Below are 21,178 nucleotides of genomic sequence, written 5' to 3'. Positions count from 1 at the left end.
ACCAAAGTAGCTTTACTTACAAATTCAGTATTAGCAGAGCTTTATTGCTTAAAAACTAGTGAGTTGTATTTAAAAAATAAAAATAAAAAAATAGGCTGGTAGACTTAATGCTACAGCATTTGTGTATGCGGAACAAAAACATGAAACTGTTAAGCTTTGGGGTAAAGTAGTAAAGCATGCACTTGATTTGTTAAGCACTTCTGAATTACCAGTAGTAACTTGAGGTATTCTACATGTGAACTCAGCAGCCTGGTATTCATTTTGCCATGCATACACGTATTAACAAGAGCTGCTAGCTTAGACTATCTTAAAAATTGATCCTGAATCTTGATGAAAAGGAAATAGGGCTGAGAAACTGTACCAATGCAGACCACCTTTTTCAAAATCAGCTTTAATCTTGTACAAAAAAAGCACTACATCCTGGCTTCCATTGATAAGAATTTGCAGATATGATCAGTCTTAAGTTATGCTGAGCGAGTGTTAAGAAGAACTTTATATATTTGGAAAGAAGACTTTAATAGTGTTGTTATATAGCGTATTCGCCAACTCGAGCGGGTCTTCTTCTCTTACCGCTGCCATTATTTCCAGAATTTGACTAAAAAAGAAAGATTGGTATTAGAGACTCTGAAACTCAGTACTGAATATGTGTCAGACTGTCGCATCTGTATGTACATAAATAACTAAGATTCACCTGGAATAAAAACCTCCTTTGAGAGCAACAGGGTAAGATGCTCAAATCTGCGAACAGCTTCACTTTTAAGTAAGTCACTGACGTCCATTCCCTGAACACGGGTTGCTCACTGGTACAGATTCATCTTTGGTCTTTTGACTCTTGTTCAGAGGTTATTAAACAGCTTTCTGTTTCAAAGAAAGTGTCACTGTGCATGTCTTTATCAGCGGTCTTGATTCCTCAGACTGGGAGTCATTAACCTCCTTTCAAGGTTAAAGCTGCACTATAAACAAACTGGTTTATGGCAAAGCTTAAATTCCAGCTGTAAACTTACCTGCGAGTACAGCTGCCAAAAGAGGTCATTTCAACCTTCCCTTTCTCTAGATTGTGAGGAATACACGCAGGTACTAGTAGTAGTCGATGTTAAATGAGCACTGTAAAAGGCCCATGGCCTTGATACAACCCAGGAAAAGGTGGCAAAAGAAATTGACTGAGTAGTAGTAACACTCAGCGAGACAAAAACAAGCCACAACCTTGTCTCTGTACTTATTTTCTTGATTGCCTATCACTTGTGTGTACAGAAAAAATGTATATTCTGTACAATTCCTAACAGGCTTTACACCATATTTTTTTTCCCCTAGCAGCAGGAAAGCTAGCAAGCTTCTTTGTAATATAGATGAAGGACCTCAAGTTCGATGGTGTTTGGGTTCTGGATTTTTGCCTCAACTTATACAATAGTTAAAACTTCTTTTTGAAGAAGGCAGAGTAGAAAAAGTTGCTCCTAACTATTCCTGGGATGCCGGTATTTTCCTCAATGAAGAACTAGCCTGTTTCGTGCCCACCCGTGTGCTTTACAGCCACACAGCTTCTTGGTTTAAGGAAATGTTCAAGAGAAGATGGGGTGAGATGAAGCCTACACAGAAATAATTGCCCAGTACCAAAAAATTTCAGCCCTGAAGAGTTTTGGTAGGGCTTACAGGTATCGATCCCCACAGGGATGCAGTAGGATGCTATTATTGTAGCATCCTACAAGTTATTGTGACATTGTGTGTATGAAAACTTCAGGAGAAAAAAAAAAGCCTCTGGTGGCTAGAATTTCAATAAAAATAGCTTCCAAGGGGGGGGGGGGGGGTAGTGCAGTTATTTATATATATGTGTATATATATATATAAATAAAATCACCAGCAAAATTGAAAGCTGTCCCCCCGCCCCCATCCACCACCACCAAAAAAAGACAAGTGGAAAAACCCTCCTGCCAACTGAGCTATATTAAACAGCATATATACCCTAATTATTAAATATAGTTTGTGGCCTCACGCTACCTTTCCTCTCACAACAGATCATGCTGCTTGAGAAGTCACAAAATACCGCGCTTCCTAAGGTTTAAGGGGTTCTCAGGTTACTAATCTGCATCTAGTAAAGGTTATAATTAATTTTAAAAGGACAGTTGGTTTGAAATAAGGTTAAGCTAAACAAGATTGTTTGCAGTTGATCTCTTCCCTACTCCACAGTCATGGACTGACCTCAGAAAGCCTAAATAGTGAAACAGCTTTTCTGTGCTAGTGTTGTGTTTGTGTTCAAAATAAAATTAATTTCAAAGAGTATTACAGAGCAACATAACTGCACAGAAATATATTTGAACACTCGTAGAGTCACTGTGTAAGCTTTAGCACGATCAATTTTTTCTCTGAAGTTTCTTCAGGTCTCAAAAACGCGGCACTGCCCTCAGTTGTCACACAACCTCTTGCTTAGACACTGCCAAATTCCTAGATTCTTTCGTAGCATCCTGAGAACTATTTCAAAATCCAGCTCCAAACAGGTCATTTACACAACTTTTCAGAGAAATACACAGAGGCTTCCCTGCAAAGAAAGATCTTTTGATCACGCAAACAGGCTTTGCAGCTGTGTAAGTACAGCCGTGAACTTTACTTGCTGCACTGAAGTCATTCAGGTGCTACGCCACAGGAAACCTTCCTGAACTCCTTTTCCAGGAGCTGATAATGAGAAGATGACAGAGAAGCCTGCCGTGACTCACCAACCAGATTGTGCTAACAGTCATACAACTTCAGGCATTTCATCTGCCAAAGCTATTTAACAGAGATAACTACACATTTTCACTAAAACAAGGGCACGTTTTCTTGCTTTTCCCACCTCTGGGAGGACGCATTACAAAGAGGTGGCAGAAAACCAAGTTTCTGTACATCTAAATTCTGTGTCCTGTGGCCCCTAGAATTTTCCTTCTCTGATCTGTATGTCAACCCGTTACTCGTAACTAAACTTCACAGGATCAGTATTTCATGAGACCGTTTTTTTTACAGCACAGTAGTAGAATACAGAAAGGATCCCAGCCAAATCCATGTTATAGTAGTTCGTATCACAGGCACACCACGGCTGGTCTCCCAGGGACCTGGGAGAAGCTGTGTATGAACGTGTCGTTTCTGTCCACGCCGTATTTTGGCGCTGTCCCCCTTCAGAGCACAGCCCTCAGAGGACTGCACAGCTCTAGGCTCTATCAGTTTTACAAATAACTGCAGCTGAGCGAAATTTATTCAAGTCAGGTTACTCTACAGGATTTAACCCATTCTCTAACGTATTGAGGGAAAAACCAGAAACAGTACTGGTTTTGTTTTCAGGGAGCTTTTTACATCCAGAATTGCCAAAATGGGAAAATTAAGACCTTTTAGTTTTTTTTTTCAGAGCCAATTAAGTGCTACCTTGCGTAAGTTTCAATAAATTCATACTTCTTTCTACTCACTACATCTCCAGTGAACTGTTGCTTTTTTCCCCCCGTGAGATTTGAAGTATTTTTCATACTACTACAGCAGTACACTTACATTATATGGCAGGGCTCGTTTCTGTCTTTCAAGCAGTGCCCTATTTCCCATTTCTTTTTGGTAGGAAATGTAGTTTTTACGTATTTTGATCCAGCATGGGTATTTTTCACTCCACACCAAGGCGCATCTAGTTTCATTTGAAAAACAGAATTAGGAGCATGCAATCACTTGAGAATACCATGAGATACTTTCATCAACTATGTCCACAGACAGGCTCTAGCAAATTCTTTCTAGCAATGACTTACAGTTCAAAATGAAATTTAAGAGATTTGCGCAATTTAACATCTTACCAATCTTCGTATTTTCATACCATGATCATAGAATTTTACTTTTTGAAGTATCAGCAACAATAATATATACCACTAATTTCCACTGGCGTAACAAAGATGGCTAGACACACTGCATCTGTTCCACAGAAATTTCCTGTGTTTTTTAACAGGTTTGTGCTTTATGTGCAAATAAATTCAAGGATTTAGGTAGTTTGCCTTTTTTTTTCCTTCTCTCAGATTGAGAAATTCAAATAAATACTGCTTTTTTGATGGACAGTTACTCATATGTAAAATGTACGTGCAAGAAAAAACCCCACACCGGGTCAGTAAATTAAAATCACTGCTCATTAGCCCAGGAGGGGAATTCAAGCCTTCTCCCACCTCCTTCCATTTAAAGAGCTGTTGTTTCCAGTTGCCGTTACTGTTACCACTGGGAAGATACCTTAGCTGTCACCCTGCATATGGTACATTTCCACCATTCAAGCAGGATTTTAGTATCTCAATGCAACTGGAAATGTGGGCTTGTTAATTTGTCCTTTTCATCTTCCCCTGTAATGTCAGAAGCTGGCAAGGCAGCTTATTACCTCTAGTGGAAGGCTGAGAAGGAGCCTGTCTTCCAAAGCAGAGCACCAGGCAGTCCTTTTTCTACTCCTGACTCCTTAATTCTTGATCCTGCCTTATCATTGCTATGCAAACACATGGCCTAAGAGCACTTAAGTCACTAACAGCTGACCAAGACATAAAATCTTACCAGTCTCTATCATTAATCGTTCACTAGGAATTGATTTCAGGGTTTCCAAGTTGGCTTCTGTTTTCAAAGAACTAGAAAATCAGAGTTTGATTACAAACAAAAAAACAAGTGTTTAAAAGTAATTACTTTGCTTGTTGTTCTGCAGCAAAAGCAGCCTCCTAAATAACTAATAAAAAATGTTTTATTTTTACAAGTGCTCCTGGTAACTTCAAACCTTGCAGAGAACAGCAGATTTGGAGCTACACAGTGAAGCTGGCTCGACCTGGTATGTAAGCAGAACCCCCACCCGTGCTGCCTCCCTTGCCCAGCCCTCAGCAACCCATGCAATTTGAAGTCAAGCCGGCTGACTTTTGACCAGATGACTGCTGAGGTTCAGACTGTGAGACTGGTATATAAGGCTGATCAGGTTGCATTTGCTTTACTCCTGGATTTAACATAGCAACTTAAAACTATGCTATTTTATTTTAAAGGTGCCTCACAGAAAGCCTGCTTCCACATTCAATCCTTATTTATTTATAAGCAAGGACTGATTGGAGGGTAGCAGAAAGGACCCAAGGCTCAATTAACTTTTGGAGCTGTGAGTTAGGAACTTTTCGTAGCTAAAAGATTAACGAGTACAATTCTAAATCTGTCAGCCGATTAAGGGCCTACTGAGCTTTGAAAACTTGACCTCATTGTTTAAAAGAAAGTAGTGAGTTCACCGCAGCTGACATTTTAAAATAGCTTTATTTCCTGTAAATAACTCACCAGCCATTTATTCCAATGTAAAGATCCAAATCTATTATGGCTGCTGCTTCTTCCTTTGTGCCATCAAAAGAATGAACCTAGAAGACATAAATATACGTGCATGCATGTAATAGAAATATACAGACTTCACCTAAATCTCCAGTCATTTACAAGTACATATTGGTATGTATCTGTGTCATGAATACCTGTGGATGGAGTGCATTACTCATGAATTCAAACAAAGATGGGACACGGTTCACCTGATTCTGAATTTAGGCAGAGCTCACGCTGCTGTAAAACTGGTCACCACATTTTATTAGTGATAAATGTATGCAGAAAAGGCCCATTCAGTGATCCCGCGTTTGGCCCAGGAGCTTCCTGTGGCTGACAGCTGGAAGGTGGGACACTATCCAGGAAACAATCCCGCGTGTGCTGAATTTTTATGTTCTGGCCTCTGTATTCCCTCCAGGACTCTGTCAGGGAGGGTAAGGGCCAGTTTTACGTTCTTCACAGACCTCAGTCCACAGCAAGCAGTCTATGCCATATGGTCACCCAGCAACTAGAGATGCAAATAACAGGCCACAAGGTGCAAACCATAACCCATCTGGAAACTGCAGCTCTCTGTCCCCAAGGGGAGCAATGACACTGCCTGCTTCCCCACCCTGCGAGGGGAACGACCCGCGGCAGAGGGTGCCTGTTCCTCGCTTCTCTACTCGCTCCCAGCTTCGCAGAAGAGAGGAAGGAAGGAGGGGCTGTACAGCATGATGTAAGAGCGTAACGTGAAAAGCACTGAGCTGGGGAAGGTTTTTGTGGTGACAACGGGGAAACTTGGGGACTGCGATGTTATTGTAAGAGGTGTGGTCTGATGTTTGCGGGACAGAATAATCCAAGCTTTTATTGCTTTTGGAAAGACCCTGGCATAGTGCAAAGCTGAAAGAGGGTTGCTGGACTTTCTTAATCATCTCATCGAAAGTTTCTTCTGCTGCGCTTTTGAATTAAAATACACAATTTGAATATCTAAAGACAGAAAGCAACGAAAAGTTACATCTGGATGTAATTTGAAAATGATGTCTGATGTCAGAAGCAAATGTTTGAGGTTACAGCTTCCACTGGGAACATACACCCAAATTATCTGTGGTCTGAAGGCACTCCAGTTACGGACACTGCAGAATTGGAAAGAGGCCAACGTCAATTATAAGGTGCTTAAACTGTCCTTCTGACAGGCCAAGAAAAACTGTTCATGTCAGCTGCAGAGCTTTTTCTCAGCCTATCCTCTTACCTTGCAGCACCCTCCCTAAAAACAACTGTTGAATAAGCAATGAAAATAAAAATACTGAAATAATTTAGAAATACAAAAAAAATGGGACGGGATTGCTGATATGAATTTGTAATAGCTGAAAGCACGTAACTGGAGGCTCACCCAGGTTCCATGACAAACAACAAGTCCCACAACTGTATTCACACACATCCTCCAGCCCCAAGCACACACACATGCAGGTAAAAATGAAAGCCGCTCTGACGTCCAAACTTACCACCCCTCCAACAAATCTATCTCTGTTTCTTCTCATTATGTCTATGAAAGGAAATAAATAAAAAAAACATAAGAGAACTCTGCAACAGACAAAGGTGAAAGATTCAGGTTTCCAGATCTTTCATATTCAGAATTTATTACTGCTTGAAACTCTCAAACAAAACCCACCTAAAAATTCAGCGTGTGAGTTTCTACAGTGAAGAAACATGGGCAGTCCTGTCTGTTCTGACAGGTCAAATTGTTTTTCAAAATATCTGTAAAATAAAAATCACTTTTAAACAGAAACTCAGTCTAAGGCTAAATATAGCAGAACAGGTTTTTTTCAGTGCTTGTACGTTTTTGTCCTCCAGAGGTGAAGACTGAATTAATAGATTTGCCATGCACAAGCTATCAATTGCACAGTTTAAGAACTCAAGTTTAAAAGAAACTCTCTCTCATTGCATATTCATTCCTACAGTAGTGACCTGCTCCTGAAGGTGGAAAAGAAGTGGTCAGGAGCATCAACGCTGGAAGAATGCATACATACATACGCAAAGGACGCAAAGCTTGTGCAGAGTGGGTCTTGGTGGAGGTTGGTTTTATTTAGTTATTTTTAATGAAACGGGAACTGACTGTTCTCTCCACGAGGTTTTGAAATTCCAGGAATGGAAGAGAGCGTACCGCATGCAGACCGCTATTTCAAGAAGCATTCATAAAAGCTGTACGGGTGAGCGAGGGAGCATTGTGAAAACTTCTGTAGCCTCAAATGGCCAAAACCAGGCATCAGAGCTGGCTGTCCTGAGAAGTAACAGTTCAGAGTTTTTGTTCGCTCTTGCATGAAGGGCAGTCCTGCTTTTCTTGGGGTGGAACGAGTGCCAATATTAGGCATCTTACTTCTGCCCTGTTCCGCTTATTGCCGTCACTCTCCCCATTTCTCCTCCCTTTTGTGTGCCTGCATCCCTTCCTTTTCCCTCATTTTTATCCTTCTCCTACCTTCTATTCTAGTTTTCCCTTTGAAGGAGCAGTAACAGCGAGGCAGCCATCCTATGGAGAGACATAAAAATGCGGGCAGAGAGGAGGTAAATAGGGAGCCAGTTTCTAAAGGAAACTAGTTAGCACTGACCTAATCCTGCCACTTGCCATTTCAGCTAGTTCTGACCCCAGAGCACTAATTATCCTTTACCATTTCTTTTTGTCTGTCACGCTGCACCCAGGCATGCAAATTGCAAGCGCTCAGGAAACACGTTAGAGGAACTTATGCATGGTAGAGGGCCACCAGTGCAGACCTGACTCAGTAGCCATACATAATATGAAAAATGACATTACTTGGGCAGGACGGAAGTACAACACTGCCTGTCCAGCAGTCGGGGTCTGTATGCGCATGTGGGGCTTCTTTAGGCGAAACGCAGCCTAGGGCACTGGGGCATTGCCACCATTAGGTCTCAGACACAAAGGCAAACTCATGTCTGCATACCGCTGCGTATGACTCACGTATGGAACAGGAGAAAAATGGCAGCAAACCATTAGTTTTACACCTTTATAACACATAAATAAGAAGTAGGCACAAACAAAAGGATAGCACAGCCTGTCATTTTGATTTGTGCAATTCGCACTTTTCTGTACACTGCAGGTTGCTGTTTCTCTGATAAAAGTTAACTTCCTTGTGCATCAGCGTGGATCTCTGAGATAAAGCAGGCGGAAGAAAAATGGACTTAACACTAAAAACTGACATGAAAATTCAGAAGGTATTACCCCTACTTAGAATTTTCTCTTTAGTCTTAGATACCGTGCTTAGTTTAGATTGACTAAATATAAGTTTAATCGCAACTCATGATTACTCTTGCAGTTAATAGCTACAATTGGTTGATTTTCATTCTTTAGAAGACTCATTTCATATGAAAATGAGGTTTAGAGACTGAGCTGCAAATAACCCCCATGAGCAACCCACGGGCCAACTGCAATCTAATTTTGTACCTTCAAGACCAGTACCCTTCTCAAAGTTAAGTGCCCCTACAAACGGGAAGGTGATGTAAGCTTCTTCTGTATCTAGCAGCAGGGGAGGTTGATGGGGAAATTCCCAGAGAAGAAAAAGGAAAGAAAAAGAAACATAAGGAAGAAAATCTGGAAAAGTGTAAAGAAATCAGAGATACAGTGATTAGAATGCAACAATATAAATGAGCAGGCACCCAAGCCTTACTAGGTTCAGTACTTAGGTGCAGCCACCTTCTTTCGGTTGAGAGTCATTCAGTGCTAGCTGTTTCTTCTCAATAAGGAAGTCTGAAAACATTCCTGTGTGTTTGTTTGCAGATTTAGTTTTGACCACAAAGATCAAATGCCATGGTATTTTCAGGTTTGGAACCAAGGCACTAACAGAGCTGCAGCTGCTGCTTTCCCTGCCACTGAGCCCTGTAAACCCATCACAGTAGCACAGAAGGGAAACTTCTCTGTACTCATCAGTCCATTTATAATGAGATCTTCTGCATAACACGAAGGCACCATCTTCACCTACCATTCAAATCACCACTTACTACTGGACAGGTTATGAAAATGGCAAAAGATTCAGACAAAAAGTTCCCAGTGGTGCTTCAACAAAGGAATTTCATCTTTATTAGCTTTTCAATCCCAGAAACGGGATGAAACAATCATTTCCATTTTTACAGGCGGAAGTTATTCAGAAGGAAACACAGGGTAACTAACTAAAAAATCACGACTAAACGCTAAATAACCTAGAGGTCATGCTCAGATACTATCTACTGGGAAACTGTCACACTTCTCTTCCACAGGGGAACTCTTGACAGCTATCCTAGCGGCTGCTCCAACACCTGAAGGACAGACCAGCTGACAGCTGGTGTGCTGCCCACCAGCAGGTGTGCTGCGTTTCACACTTTGCCTTCCTTTTCTGTTCATTTATCAAGCATACATGGAATATTAATTTGAAGAACTTGCTCTCTGGTCTGCTAAAGGTCACGACTGTATCCAACTCAATACTGACTGAACAAAAACGAAAACAAAACAACCTCAAACACCCTGACCACACTTCACAAACACACGAAGGTGAACAGCACAGAAAGCCGCCTGTTTAGAAGATGAGGAGTCTGCAAACACAATGTTTGCAGGCATCTGTCCTTGAGGCTTTCAGTAGTTCTTTGCTCCCTTGCATTTCTTGCTTTGGTCTTTTTCATCAGTCACCTCCTTCCAACTGCAATTTCCAGCAAGGGCTCTCAAAAAAGCTCCCTGAAAGTAGATTCGTGTGTTTCATTCGATTCACTGAAACAGCTCAGATAAAGATTTTCCATCATTATCAACCTTAATGAGAAAGGATTCACCTACCACTTTAGGAGTGATTTCTGTTCCACCCTGTCACTTCTTGCCTTGCAACCCAATTTCAGTCCATCCAATTAGAAGTTTTTCACTACAGGTTGTCGGCTACAGTTCATTAGCTAAGGACAATCACATTTTTTTTCCTTAAATTTTCTTTCAAGAGCATCAAGGATCCTAAAATATGATATTCCTCCAGTATCTTAGCTTGCCACCGAAAATTAACAGGTTATGCTCCAAAGTGTGGAGCGCTTCTTCACAGTATACACCAGCGAAGTTGCTGTACACTGAATGCTACCAGGAAAAGAAAAATCTGTTCAGTTTGGTGAATATTTTACTGTATGACTGTAGTATTACAAAGAACTGATTAACTCTACCCACTGAGAACACGTGGCAATTAGAAAAACCACACCTAACCACTGCCCCCCAGTGACTACGTCTACTCATTGCAGTAATATGCAACATAATTCATAAATTCAAATGAGGGATGAATCACCTGCCTCTTCTTACACTTATCTCTGTCCACAGTTCTCTCTGTAGACAGAGGTTTTCACTAAAAAAAAAAAAGTGAGCTGATTTCAGGTGCTTCTTCCACTCAGTATCTCTGCTGCACCGATTACTTCAAAATACAGATCTCTCCTAACTCCTCAGGTTAATTTTTTCATCAGCTCTCGGCCATCTCAGCAAACGCTGCCCTTAGTAAAAGCTTCCTTTTCTCCGCTGCTGACTTATCCTTTTTGACAGCTCTGTTCCCTCCCCCACACCTTCCACTCCAACAACCTAATTCTTCTTTCACGCACTGCAATTATATTATTCTCCCTACGAGTCTCCAAGAGTCCCTCAGTATTAGCAAGAACGAATATCTGCCATACCCAGAAACCAACAAAAGCTGATGGATTTTACAGAAAAGGATGTGTAAGTCAACACCAAACAGACAGCAAAACGTAGAGCGCAGCACTTCTTCAATGCAGGCATCCTCCTTTAAAGTCACATTTTTGTTAGAAAATAAACAAACAAACTGCAAATTGCAGATCTATACCTGACAAAATGCTACGCAGGAGAATAAAGGACAGAAAATTGGTACAAGTCAACTTAAGAGTCATCAAAAGTTTCTTACTTGAGTTGGGTGTCCTTCGGGCAAAATTCTAATCTATCAAAATCTACAATTGGAAAGAACAAAACCCCCAGTGAGTTACGGTGCTACGATTTTTTTCATATATCTAGGAAAAAATAATATCAAAATACTAAGGTAACACTTACCTAGGCCACATTCTCCAACTGCTATTACCTTTGTCTTATTTTTTTCAATCAGACTTTTTAGTTCAGATAAATACTGGTCAGGGCTACTCTGCTCGAATTCTCCGCAGCGTGTGGGATGGCAGCCAGCTGTACTGTAAAACATATCTAAAGCAAGACAGGATTAGAAGGTTTTAAGGAAAATAAGAAAAAAAAAATGAGTTTATGTAAAGTATAGCCAGTATCTGGACTTTTTTTCCTTATTGTTCCTAACTTTAGAAGGAAATTCCTTCTGAATGTCTTTATCATTGCGATTTTATTACATTGACACTTCGTGCTTTAACGATGCCAGACAATATCTCTATTCAGGGCTGGAGGCTTCTCTTTACTGCCCATCATTCAGTTGCAGTACTGAGGTGAACTATTCTGGCGGAGCAGCCCTCGACAAATCACAGAACTGTCGAGGTTCGAAGGCACCTACCTCTTGAGATCACCTAGGAATCACGTTACCCTCAGCTGCAAGAGCTGCAGGTGGTATGTGATTTCCCCTCACACCTCCACATTAGCTGGTACAGAATTTTGCCAACAACACCTAGCCTGATTTATCTAGAAATCCAATCCAGACTACCTCAGTGCCAACACTAAAAGATCTGTTTAGTGCCTTTACAAAGAATGCAAGAGCATAGGAGGAAAATATGTACATACATATATACACACACGTATAAAGGCCCCGAGCTAGTGTTGAAGTTGGTCCTGCTTTGATGGAGGTGAGGAGGTGGATTCAGCTGGAGCAGGTTACCTCCTCAGGTTCATTCCAACCTAAATTACTTTATGATTTTTTTCTGTAAACAGTACTTTAATGTGTGTTTTACAGTTCAAATACATCTTTAAGTAATCAGTGGAATGATATTTGCCTAAGGAAGAAAAGGAAGGACATAGTCCTTTCAGCAGAAAAAGAGGGAAAATCATGAGAACCATAAAGAGGAAAGTACCTCTGCTGTTCAGCTGGTCATGATAGATTGGTAAATTACACTAAAAAGAAAAATCACCAAGAAACTCACATTCCGCATTATATACGCATTTCAGCTTATTTCTGGAAGAGGGCCTTGGCAAAAGCTTTCTGCTTCCAGAAACATGTGTAGTTTGCTTTTTCTAAACATCAAATTATCTATAAACAGAAATTAGAGGAATGACCAATTGCTTCCATCACCCAGGGACATAAATAGCAACATAAAGCCACGCGCAATGCATCTATCCCACTCTGAAACACGCTTTTCTTTATTTTAATCCGAGATTCTGTAAACACCTCCAGGGGCTGTTCCTTTTAAACTGTTAATTCTGAGAAGACTGTATTTTTGATTGACAACAGAAGTTTAAAGTGAACATACCATTGGTCTGTGCCAGCTGCAATGCATCTTTACTATCTTGTAGACTTCCACCTGTGATCAAAAACTTGAGAGAAAAGTACTGTCAGTACGTTCTGCTTTGAACACCAAACACGTTTGAGAAAACACTCAGAACTAAGAATCTAGAAAGAAAACATGAGAAAATTACTAATGTATATATAACAAAGTTTCGTAGTAACAAATCTGAATACTTCTCAGGAGCTAGAAAATAGCCTAGGTAGCAAAAATTGATTTTTTTTTTAAATCAAGTATCTTTAATGATTTCACACCATTAAATGAGTAAAATACTTCTATTTGCAACAATGCTAAGTTCTAAGACAATGAACTCCAGAAATTTTACTTATCCCTCACATGCTATGTATCAGATTTAGTCAACACCAAGTCAGGCAGCTCTGCAGTGTGCTCCGTTACAGACGAGACACGTCCCAGCACTGCCACCAGAACAATAAATAAAGCTGACATTAACTTCACACACACACACAAAAAATCATAGATCAGCAGCTATATGGACAAATATGCATATTTTCAAATAAGGAGATTAAGTTTCTAGACAAGTGAAAACAACCTGGGTTGGAATTGATTTCTATCACTGTGAAGACCAGCAACATAGCCAGCCTAGCAAGACTGGAAAGAACAGAACAGAAGACAACATCCTGAGTTGGAAAGGACCTGTAAGGATCATCAAGTCCAGCTACTGACTCCACACAGGAGCTTTAATTAACCTACAAATCAAAACTGTATGTCTGAGGGCACTGTCCAAACGCTTCCTGAACTCCAGCAGGCTCAGTACCATGACCAATTCCCTGGGGAGCCTGTCCCAGGGCCCGACCACCCTCCTGAAGGTGGACAAGGAACTCCTGAATCCTATTTCTGAATCCACCGTGCACCTTGAAAAGTTATGCATACAATTTATTTTTGATGACAAAAACTGTCACCTGCTCTCAGAGGGTGGTATAAGGATTAAATAATGCTTATGCAGCACATACAAACACAGTAAAAGTGACTATGAGTCTGTATTCGCTGCACCGTGGTACCTTCCCCATCAGTAGTGTTTTCTTTTTTCATCTTTTGGTTTGTTTCCCACTCTTTCAGACAAGAGCCTTTCAGCAAACCATCAAGATGGCTGTTCCTCTTCTAGAGGAGGGTTTATTTCTTTATTTCTAATGCGCCAGCCTATCAGTACAGCAGAACAGTTCACGGCAGCACGTGACGCATTCTATTTTAATTCATAATTTTGCTTTGATAACTTATTGAGTTTAGAGATGCACATACAGACAGGCTGGAGTATTATAACTAAAGGAGTGTGGTCCATTGCTGAGAACACTGATCTCAAGCTAACAGTTACAACCTTGCCAATATTTACTAGCAGACATTCAGATTTATCAACCGTAAGATTGTACAGGTACTTCCATATTTTTGGCAGTTACCAATTCCTTTTACATATCGAAATATCTGAAGGTTCACCAGAGTTTCACAAGAAAGGTCCACAAGAGTTTTTTTTGTGTTTGGACCTGTATCAGTAACTGTATGGTAAGAGTCACACAGGATACAAAAAGATGGGAGCTGTGCCTTATAATATAACTAATGCGGAAACTTCTGTAAAAAATGATTACAGTAGGTTAGAGGAGAACATTGTTCTGTTGAAACTGTATGTTGGAAACTGTAAATACAGATCACATACAGTACTACTGAACTTACGTCCTGAGCATCTGTGCAACTTAAAGACAATGCTACCTGCACAGAATATTTTTGCATTATGGCACTGAAGAAAGTTACTGCATTTTCCATTGCAATTTCCAGAAACAGTTGTTTTCATACTGGAGCACTATGAAAACAAAATATTTAAAAGCAATTTAAAATACTGAAGAAGTTGTCTAATTATAAGAAATTACCTTTTTAACGCCAACTTTAACTGCTCTCTCTACCACATCCAAAAGGTCATCTGCAAAAGTTTACAAAAATATCACTAATTGAACTTAAGGTTTTTATGGCATAATTTAACTACTTTTGAACTAAAGATTACTTTCATGCAGTCAAAATTCCTATCACGAACAATCTTTGAACCTCATTTTAAAAAAAGAATAACAGAATGCAATAACTGAAAACCTGGTCTAAGTCCAGAAAGTCGATGAATATTTTTCACATATTTTAGAAGGCTCTTTAATTTATATATATATAAAATATGAAAATATATATATATGTAGAATGTGAAAGAAAAAAGCATCACTTATAATTAATAACTACGATTCAGCAATGCAATACTTTGATAGTTTATTGTTCCTAACTCTTATATCAACTTCTTCCATGTTATCTGAATATAAATACATCAGCATTCCATTTTGCTCTCAGAGTAGTCACCTATATGACAACTTAATAGAAGCAACTCAGTAGGAAAAAAAATAAATGCATTTTGCTTAGAAAGTCTAACTTCACCTCCCAGTACCTAAAGGGGACCTATAGGAAAACTGGAAAGGTACTCTTTATCTAGGATAAATCAGTGACAGGACAAATGATAATGGTTTAAACTAAGAGAGGGTAAATTTGTATTAGATATAAGGAAGAAATTCTGTACTCTGAGGGTGGTGAGGCCCTGGCACAGGCTGCCCAGAGAAGCTGTGGATGCCCCATCCCTGGAGGTGCTCAAGGCCAGGCTGGATGGGGCTTTGGGCAGCCTGGGCTGGTGGGAGGTGTCCCTGCCCAGGGCAGGGGGTTGGAACTGGGTGGGCTTTAACGTCCCTTCCAACCCAACCCACTCTATGATTATTTTGTCACACTTTCTACTTCAAGCCCTAATAAATAATACACATCTATTTTTTGAAGAAGAAAATAAATTCTAATCTTACTTTCTGACAAGCAAAAGGTTTCCCTTTTAAAAAGAGTAACTTTACCTTGATGCTTTTGTGTTCCTCTGTAGATTCCTCTGAACATAGGGTCTGTAAGGTTAATACCGATATCTGTAAAAACAAACAAACAACCCCCAAACACAGATATTAGAATCATTCCACGTTTCATTCTGAGAACTCCAGACTTATTTTACAGGCGTACAGAAGAGCTGCCCTCACCACCACAAGCAGATACCGAGACACTGCTTACTGCAAGCACCTGGGCTTTCCCCACAAAGCTGTCAATTCACCTCAGCAGCAGGAGGGAAGGCAAAATGCAGCAACTGGCACACAGCCTTTAAATCAGTGCTCCTATGAACGCTTTTATCCAAGCCAATTCGATAAAATTAAAGATTATTAACGCCCACAGTTAAGACACCAAGGCGAAAAGCAAGACAAGAGCTTGCTGGAACCCACTGAATTGGGGGGGGGGGAGGGGGAGGAACCTCAAGGGGCGCACAACAGCCCCTCGGAGAAGCCCCAAAAGGGGCACAATCGCCCCCAAACCCTTCTCGTCGGCTCTAACCGCCCCTCAAGGGCAGCCTGCCTGCACCTCGGCTCTGGGAGCGGGGGGAAAGGGCTTGAGACAGGGCTTGCACAGGGCGACAAACCCGGACGAAGCGCCGGCCATGTCACCACAGCGGCCGGCGCCCGCCGCCCTCAGCCCCTCGCGGGGAGCGGGTTCCTCAGCCCCGACCCCGGGGGGAGCACGGAGGGACCCGGGGCTCGGCGGACATGAGGAGACAGGGACGGGAACAAGGACAGGGACCCCGCTAAGCCACCCATCCCCTCACCGATGAGCTTGGCTCGGTTCATGGCGGCGGGCGGAGCTCGGCGCCTGCGCCCGGGGCCGGCCGCCACGTTCCCGTGAGGCGCCGCGCATGAAGGTGAGGGGTAGGGCAGCGCGAAATGGCGGCGTACCTCACGCACCAGCAGAAGGTGCTGCGGCTCTACAAGAAGTCCCTGAGGCACCTGGAGTCCTGGTGCATCCACCGGTGAGGACGGGAGGGAGCGAGGTGCGGGGAGCGGGGGAGGGCTGAGCCCCCGCTGCCGGCTTTCCCCACCGAGACGGGGCCCCGTGGGGTTGGGGGGGGAGGATTTTATCCTCGTCCCTTTCCTCTAAACGTGGCTGAAGGGGTGAGGAGAATGTCAAAATGTCTCTTCAGCCTCTTGTCAGTGCCTGCAAAGACACTGGGTGTGGGGACAGGAGGCCCTCAGGAGCCCTGTCTTTGTGTAGGGGTAAGAGGGGATGTTGCCACGTTCTCTGTGATGTTTTATTTAAATCTACACACTGCATATGTCGTGTGCCTGCAGAGACAAGTACCGATACCTTGCCTGCCTCCTGAGAGAGCGGTTCGATAAGAACAAGGATGTGAAGGATATGGTGAAAGCTACAGAGCTGCTGAAGGCCGGTCAGGAGGAGTTCTGGGCACACCAGCACCCGCAGCCCTACATCTTCCCCGATTCGCCCGGGGGCACCTCCTACGAGAGATACGAGTGCTACAAGGTAAGGGGGCTGTGGGGTTGTGCAGTCCTGTGCTTGGGGTGGTTGTTAGTGCGCTTACCTCGCTCTTCTGGCACTGAAAAGAATGTGAGTGTTTTAAGTAGGCTTTAATAGGGCTGCAGTTTGGTTCAGCGGTATTTCTCTGGTAGCTCCGTGCTGGAAAACTTATTGCTTGCTTAGGAGTTGTGCTTCTGTGGTCATTTGAAATGGAGCTCGCTGCTCTGTCAGAGGACAGAGGCTTTGTTTTGATGGGATTTAAGCACCTGGAAGCTGCTCGGCGGTGGGTCAGACAGGCGGAGTGACAGGGTTGGTGCAGAGCTGTGACAGTGGAGGGGGAGGAAGCAGCACCACCCTGTGTGGTGGCGTCTCGTCACAGCCCTGGTCTCTGGTTTTGTCAGAACTTGATGTCAGCCTGGCTGCTGGGGAGCTTCCTTCACTTAGCCTTCCTTCTTCCAGCATTTTGAGTAGTGATACAAATTACCATTTCCCTTGATCCACTGCAGTGCCAAATAAGTATTTGAGGACCATTTTATGTTGAGCTGTATGCTTAAAAATAGCAGCACTGTTCTTAGAATGTGAGACATTCTGGAGTTTGGCTCCTCCCCCCGATGTGTTAGGAGTGAAGAAACAGGCTTCACAAAAAAACGCAGCGTTTTCACTGTTTTGGTATTGTCTCTTTTAATACATTACAAGAAGTCAGTACTGATCTAGAGAGTACACGCACCCTTTTTCTCCCAAATTCTGAAGACAGTGCTGATGCAGAAGACTAGATCTGATCAGCTCCTTACAGATAAGAAGCCATGTGAAAGAACCTGACATAGATTTAGAGGCAGAAAAAAGAACACGAGTGGGAATGGAAGAAGGGAACTTAAGCTTATGCCAAGGTCATGAGCCTCAGCAGTAGTAGAGAGAATGGTGAAAACGAATCCAGACAGAAAAAAGGTCAGTTGAGCAATGATTAGTTTTGATACAGAAATATAAATGGATTTATGTGCTTTCCTTTGCCCTGTTTTAAATGCGAAGCCTGTGCTTTAAACAAGTGGCTATCACAAGGGTTTGGCTTCTTGGTTTGTCAGTGACTGTTCATTGTAGAAGCTGCTACAAAATGTAGTTTTTTTAAATCTCTGTCTGTTTCATGTATTTTTTTTTTTTTTTTTTTTTTACTGGTGCTTGGTATATATATATCGTTATTTAATAGCTGCTCTGTTCTTTCTATCAAGCCAAAATTTTACTCAGCGATGAGAATCACAGCAGGAAACTGCAAATGTCAGTGGATGAATGATGATACTGGAGCAACTTAATTTTAACATAGATTTTCCTTATTTTTTTTTGTCAGTGTTCTTATCTTTAAAATATTAATATTCAGCGATGTACAATAAAATAGTTTAGTTGGAAGAGACCTTCAGAGATCACCTAGTCCCACTGCCCGACCTCTTCAGGGCTAGCCAAAAGTCAAAGCATATTAATGAGGGCATTATCCAGATGCCTTTTGAACACTGGCAGGCACAGGGCACCAGCCACCTCTCTAGGCAGTTCCAGTGTTTGACCACCCTCAGAGTACAGAAATTGTTCCTGATGTCCAGTCTGAAGCCCCCCTGGTGCAGCTTTGTGCCATTCCCACGTGTCCTGCCATCACCAGCACCTCCCTCCCCACTGCCCCTCCTCAGGGAGCAGCGAGGTCACCTCTTGGCCTCTTTTTCTCTAAGCTAAGCAGAGCAATACGCTGCTGCAAAATTCGAAATTCAGTTTTTATTAGGATATCCATCCAGAGCTGGTCCAGTCCTCCAGAGGTTGAACCATAATCAAGATCTAAAGGCCGCTAATTCTTGGAATAGCTGTAGACAAGCAGAAGTGAGCTGTTAAGTTCTCTGTCAAACAAAATGAATTAGTAGTTGCAGAGAAGGATCTTTAACCTGCTGCCTTTGGGGATAGGAGGGGAGGAAAATCCATCTTTTCCCCTAGATGGAATTATTTCAGGAGCTTTAGAGTAAACGGAGGTGACCTGGGGTCTGTCTTTGAGATGCTGTGATTTAAGCGAGTCACTATGACTTTCTCTTATGACTTAGGAGAATCCATGAAATAGATTAAAAGCTCTGCCCTCTGCCGTGTGGTGACTTGTGACTGACAATAGATAGCTCCTACATGCTGGTTTTACGTGGTACTTTATTTCATGAGTTATTTATCCATTTTAATAACGGGTTTAATGAGCATTTTTAGTTCTTTCATGTGTTAGTATACTATATAGAGACTTTACTAGCTTTTATATACATACGTAATAAAAGTGTTGTTTTGTTGCTGTTTTTTAACAGATTCCTGAATGGTGCTTGGATTATTGGCATCCTTCCGAGAAGGCAATGTATCCTGACTACTTTGCCAAGAGAGAGCAATGGAAGAAGCTGCAGCAGGAAAGCTGGGAGAAAGAGGTCAGTGTTTGTTCGATGCCAGGTGAAGCTTCTTTAGCAAGCATTTTGTGTGGCATTGAGCTGTGCTCTTGGAAAATATTTTAAGTGAGAATGCTGAATGCCTGCTGTGGTCTTAGGCTCTGCTTTGTTAGAACGCTTTTCAGTGTGAAATGCTGGCTTGACTTAAAATGTGTGCACAGATCTGAGTTACAGCTTCCTGAAGGCCATTAAGGGAATTTGAATCGCTGAGTTTGGTGGCTGCTGAACCTGCAGCCATCCTTTCAGTTAGTGCAGGGCTGCTGTAGCTGTTTTACTAAAGGTAACTCTGAAGTGGGATGAGAAGAGATGAATGACCAGAGAATTCCTCTTCTTCTGAACGTGTTGTGGATGCACCTTTAAAAATTACTACAGACTTCATCATTTGGGAATCCAGACCAATTTCTGGTCAACTTAAATTGAGCTTCAGTTGGCAAAAGTTGATTATCCCAAAATAATTTTTAGATTTGGTTTTAGAGAACTAGTTGGATTATATGTAACATGTCACTTCCATCAGAATTAACAGCGTGGCAGCCAGCACTGACACTGCTTCAGGAAACATCCATTGATGACATCTAAAGGGCTGTTGGGGGCATGCAAAAATAGAAGTCTCCTACTGACTCGTATGGGAGTGTTTTAGGACCTGTAATTTAACTGCTGATTTTTCAAAGAAGCGAGAGAATGCAGTTTATTTAGCAATGGCAGACGTGAATTATAAGGAAATGATGACCTTTTAAGTACAAAATTCTCTTGTAAACCACTTTCCCCTCTTAGAAAGTCCTTAATTAGGTAATATGAGCCTGCAGTGATTACCGAGTTTGTAAGTGAATAGTGAGGACAAGTGAAGGCATTACTGCTAGCTCTCTCCTTCTGAAATGGGGTCAGCTTTGCTGTTTATCTGCACTAAAGCATTATATTTTTGTCTTGTGTTGTAGATGAAGCAATTAGAAGAAGAAACTCCAAGTGATGGTCCAAAAACCGAAGCCTTGCCTCCTGCTCGTAAGGAAGGGCATCTGCCACCCCTGTGGTGGCAGTTTGTGACAAGGCCCCGTGAAATGCCCATGTGAAAGCGTTACTGCACGCGAGAACTGAAGCGATCCATCCTCTGTAGGCAGTAGGTATGCCAGTGAACATATGCTACTGTCATGCAAAATAAAGCCAAGTAAAATGAAACAGAAAGCATTTTTGTGACGTTCTGGTCTCCTACTACAGCAGGCACGCACTTCCAGTTTGTGTGGCGTAGAATAGATGACTGTTAACATCTGTGCTGTGTACCTAAAGTGAAGAAACCACTGGACCAGCCAGTGAAGAAATCTTTATGGGATACTAACACCAGAGTGAGCTCTAGAAAGTTGAACACTTTCTACAACTTACTTTGCAGCTTTCACAGCAAGAGTTGGAAAACCCGACTACTGGGACTGAAAAAGTATCTGCATAAAGCCCATGTTCCAAGAGAAAAAACATAAGCTTAATTTCAGCTGTTTTAAGGACTAAACATCTTCAGATTGGATATATATTAAAAAAAAAAGGTTTTTAACTTGGCTACTTAGAAATTTTACAGTCATCTTCAATATGTCTAAATTGTTTAAAGCTAAATTGTTTAAAGCTACACTTGTTGTGTAAAGCTAAAATGT

At 41.8% G+C, this 21,178-nt stretch overlaps 2 protein-coding genes across 9 annotated transcripts; one reads left to right on the top strand and one right to left on the bottom strand.

Moving 5' to 3' along the window:
- Window positions 1-375: 375 nt before the first annotated feature.
- Window positions 376-16,485, bottom strand: TATDN1 (TatD DNase domain containing 1). 8 transcript variants are annotated; one of them, XM_083822554.1, is made up of 12 exons: window positions 16,397-16,485; window positions 15,609-15,674; window positions 14,613-14,662; window positions 12,703-12,766; window positions 11,339-11,482; window positions 11,196-11,238; window positions 6,950-7,035; window positions 6,783-6,823; window positions 5,272-5,348; window positions 4,525-4,595; window positions 3,505-3,631; window positions 376-595 (listed from the first exon to the last, which is right to left on the bottom strand). In XM_083822554.1, exons 1-12 carry the CDS (start codon window positions 16,416-16,418, stop codon window positions 493-495), a joined length of 894 nt encoding a protein of 297 aa, XP_083678680.1. In that variant the 5' UTR covers window positions 16,419-16,485; the 3' UTR covers window positions 376-492. The 8 variants fall into 8 exon arrangements, with proteins under 8 accessions (XP_083678680.1, XP_083678685.1, XP_083678683.1 ...); XM_083822559.1 differs by having other exon boundaries at window positions 376-2,530; window positions 16,397-16,464; XM_083822557.1 differs by lacking the exon at window positions 16,397-16,485 and adding an exon at window positions 16,156-16,179.
- NDUFB9 (NADH:ubiquinone oxidoreductase subunit B9) lies at window positions 16,457-20,723 on the top strand. Its single transcript, XM_083822562.1, has 4 exons — window positions 16,457-16,597; window positions 16,917-17,109; window positions 19,416-19,529; window positions 20,480-20,723. Exons 1-4 carry the CDS (start codon window positions 16,512-16,514, stop codon window positions 20,609-20,611), a joined length of 525 nt encoding a protein of 174 aa, XP_083678688.1. The 5' UTR covers window positions 16,457-16,511; the 3' UTR covers window positions 20,612-20,723.
- Window positions 20,724-21,178: the final 455 nt, after the last annotated feature.

The sequence above is a fragment of the Anser anser genome, assembly GCF_964211835.1.
Source record: "Anser anser genome assembly, chromosome: 2".
Taxonomy (NCBI): domain Eukaryota; kingdom Metazoa; phylum Chordata; class Aves; order Anseriformes; family Anatidae; genus Anser; species Anser anser.
This window is presented reverse-complemented; position numbering and strand designations above follow the sequence as displayed.

Excerpts from the sequence above, each read along its gene's own strand:
- NDUFB9 (XM_083822562.1), top strand. The coding sequence starts at position 16,512 with ATGGCGGCGTACCTCACGCACCAGCAGAAGGTGCTGCGGCTCTACAAG. Across the intron at positions 16,598-16,916 it reads GAGTCCTGGTGCATCCACCG|AGACAAGTACCGATACCTTG; the intron begins GTGAGGACGGGA and ends GTGTGCCTGCAG. Across the intron at positions 19,530-20,479 it reads AGGAAAGCTGGGAGAAAGAG|ATGAAGCAATTAGAAGAAGA; the intron begins GTCAGTGTTTGT and ends CTTGTGTTGTAG.
- TATDN1 (XM_083822554.1), bottom strand. The coding sequence starts at position 16,418 with ATGAACCGAGCCAAGCTCATCG. Across the intron at positions 15,675-16,396 it reads GAACCGAGCCAAGCTCATCG|ATATCGGTATTAACCTTACA; the intron begins GTGAGGGGATGG and ends TTGTTTTTACAG. Across the intron at positions 3,632-4,524 it reads ACGATTAATGATAGAGACTG|ATGCGCCTTGGTGTGGAGTG; the intron begins GTAAGATTTTAT and ends AAATGAAACTAG.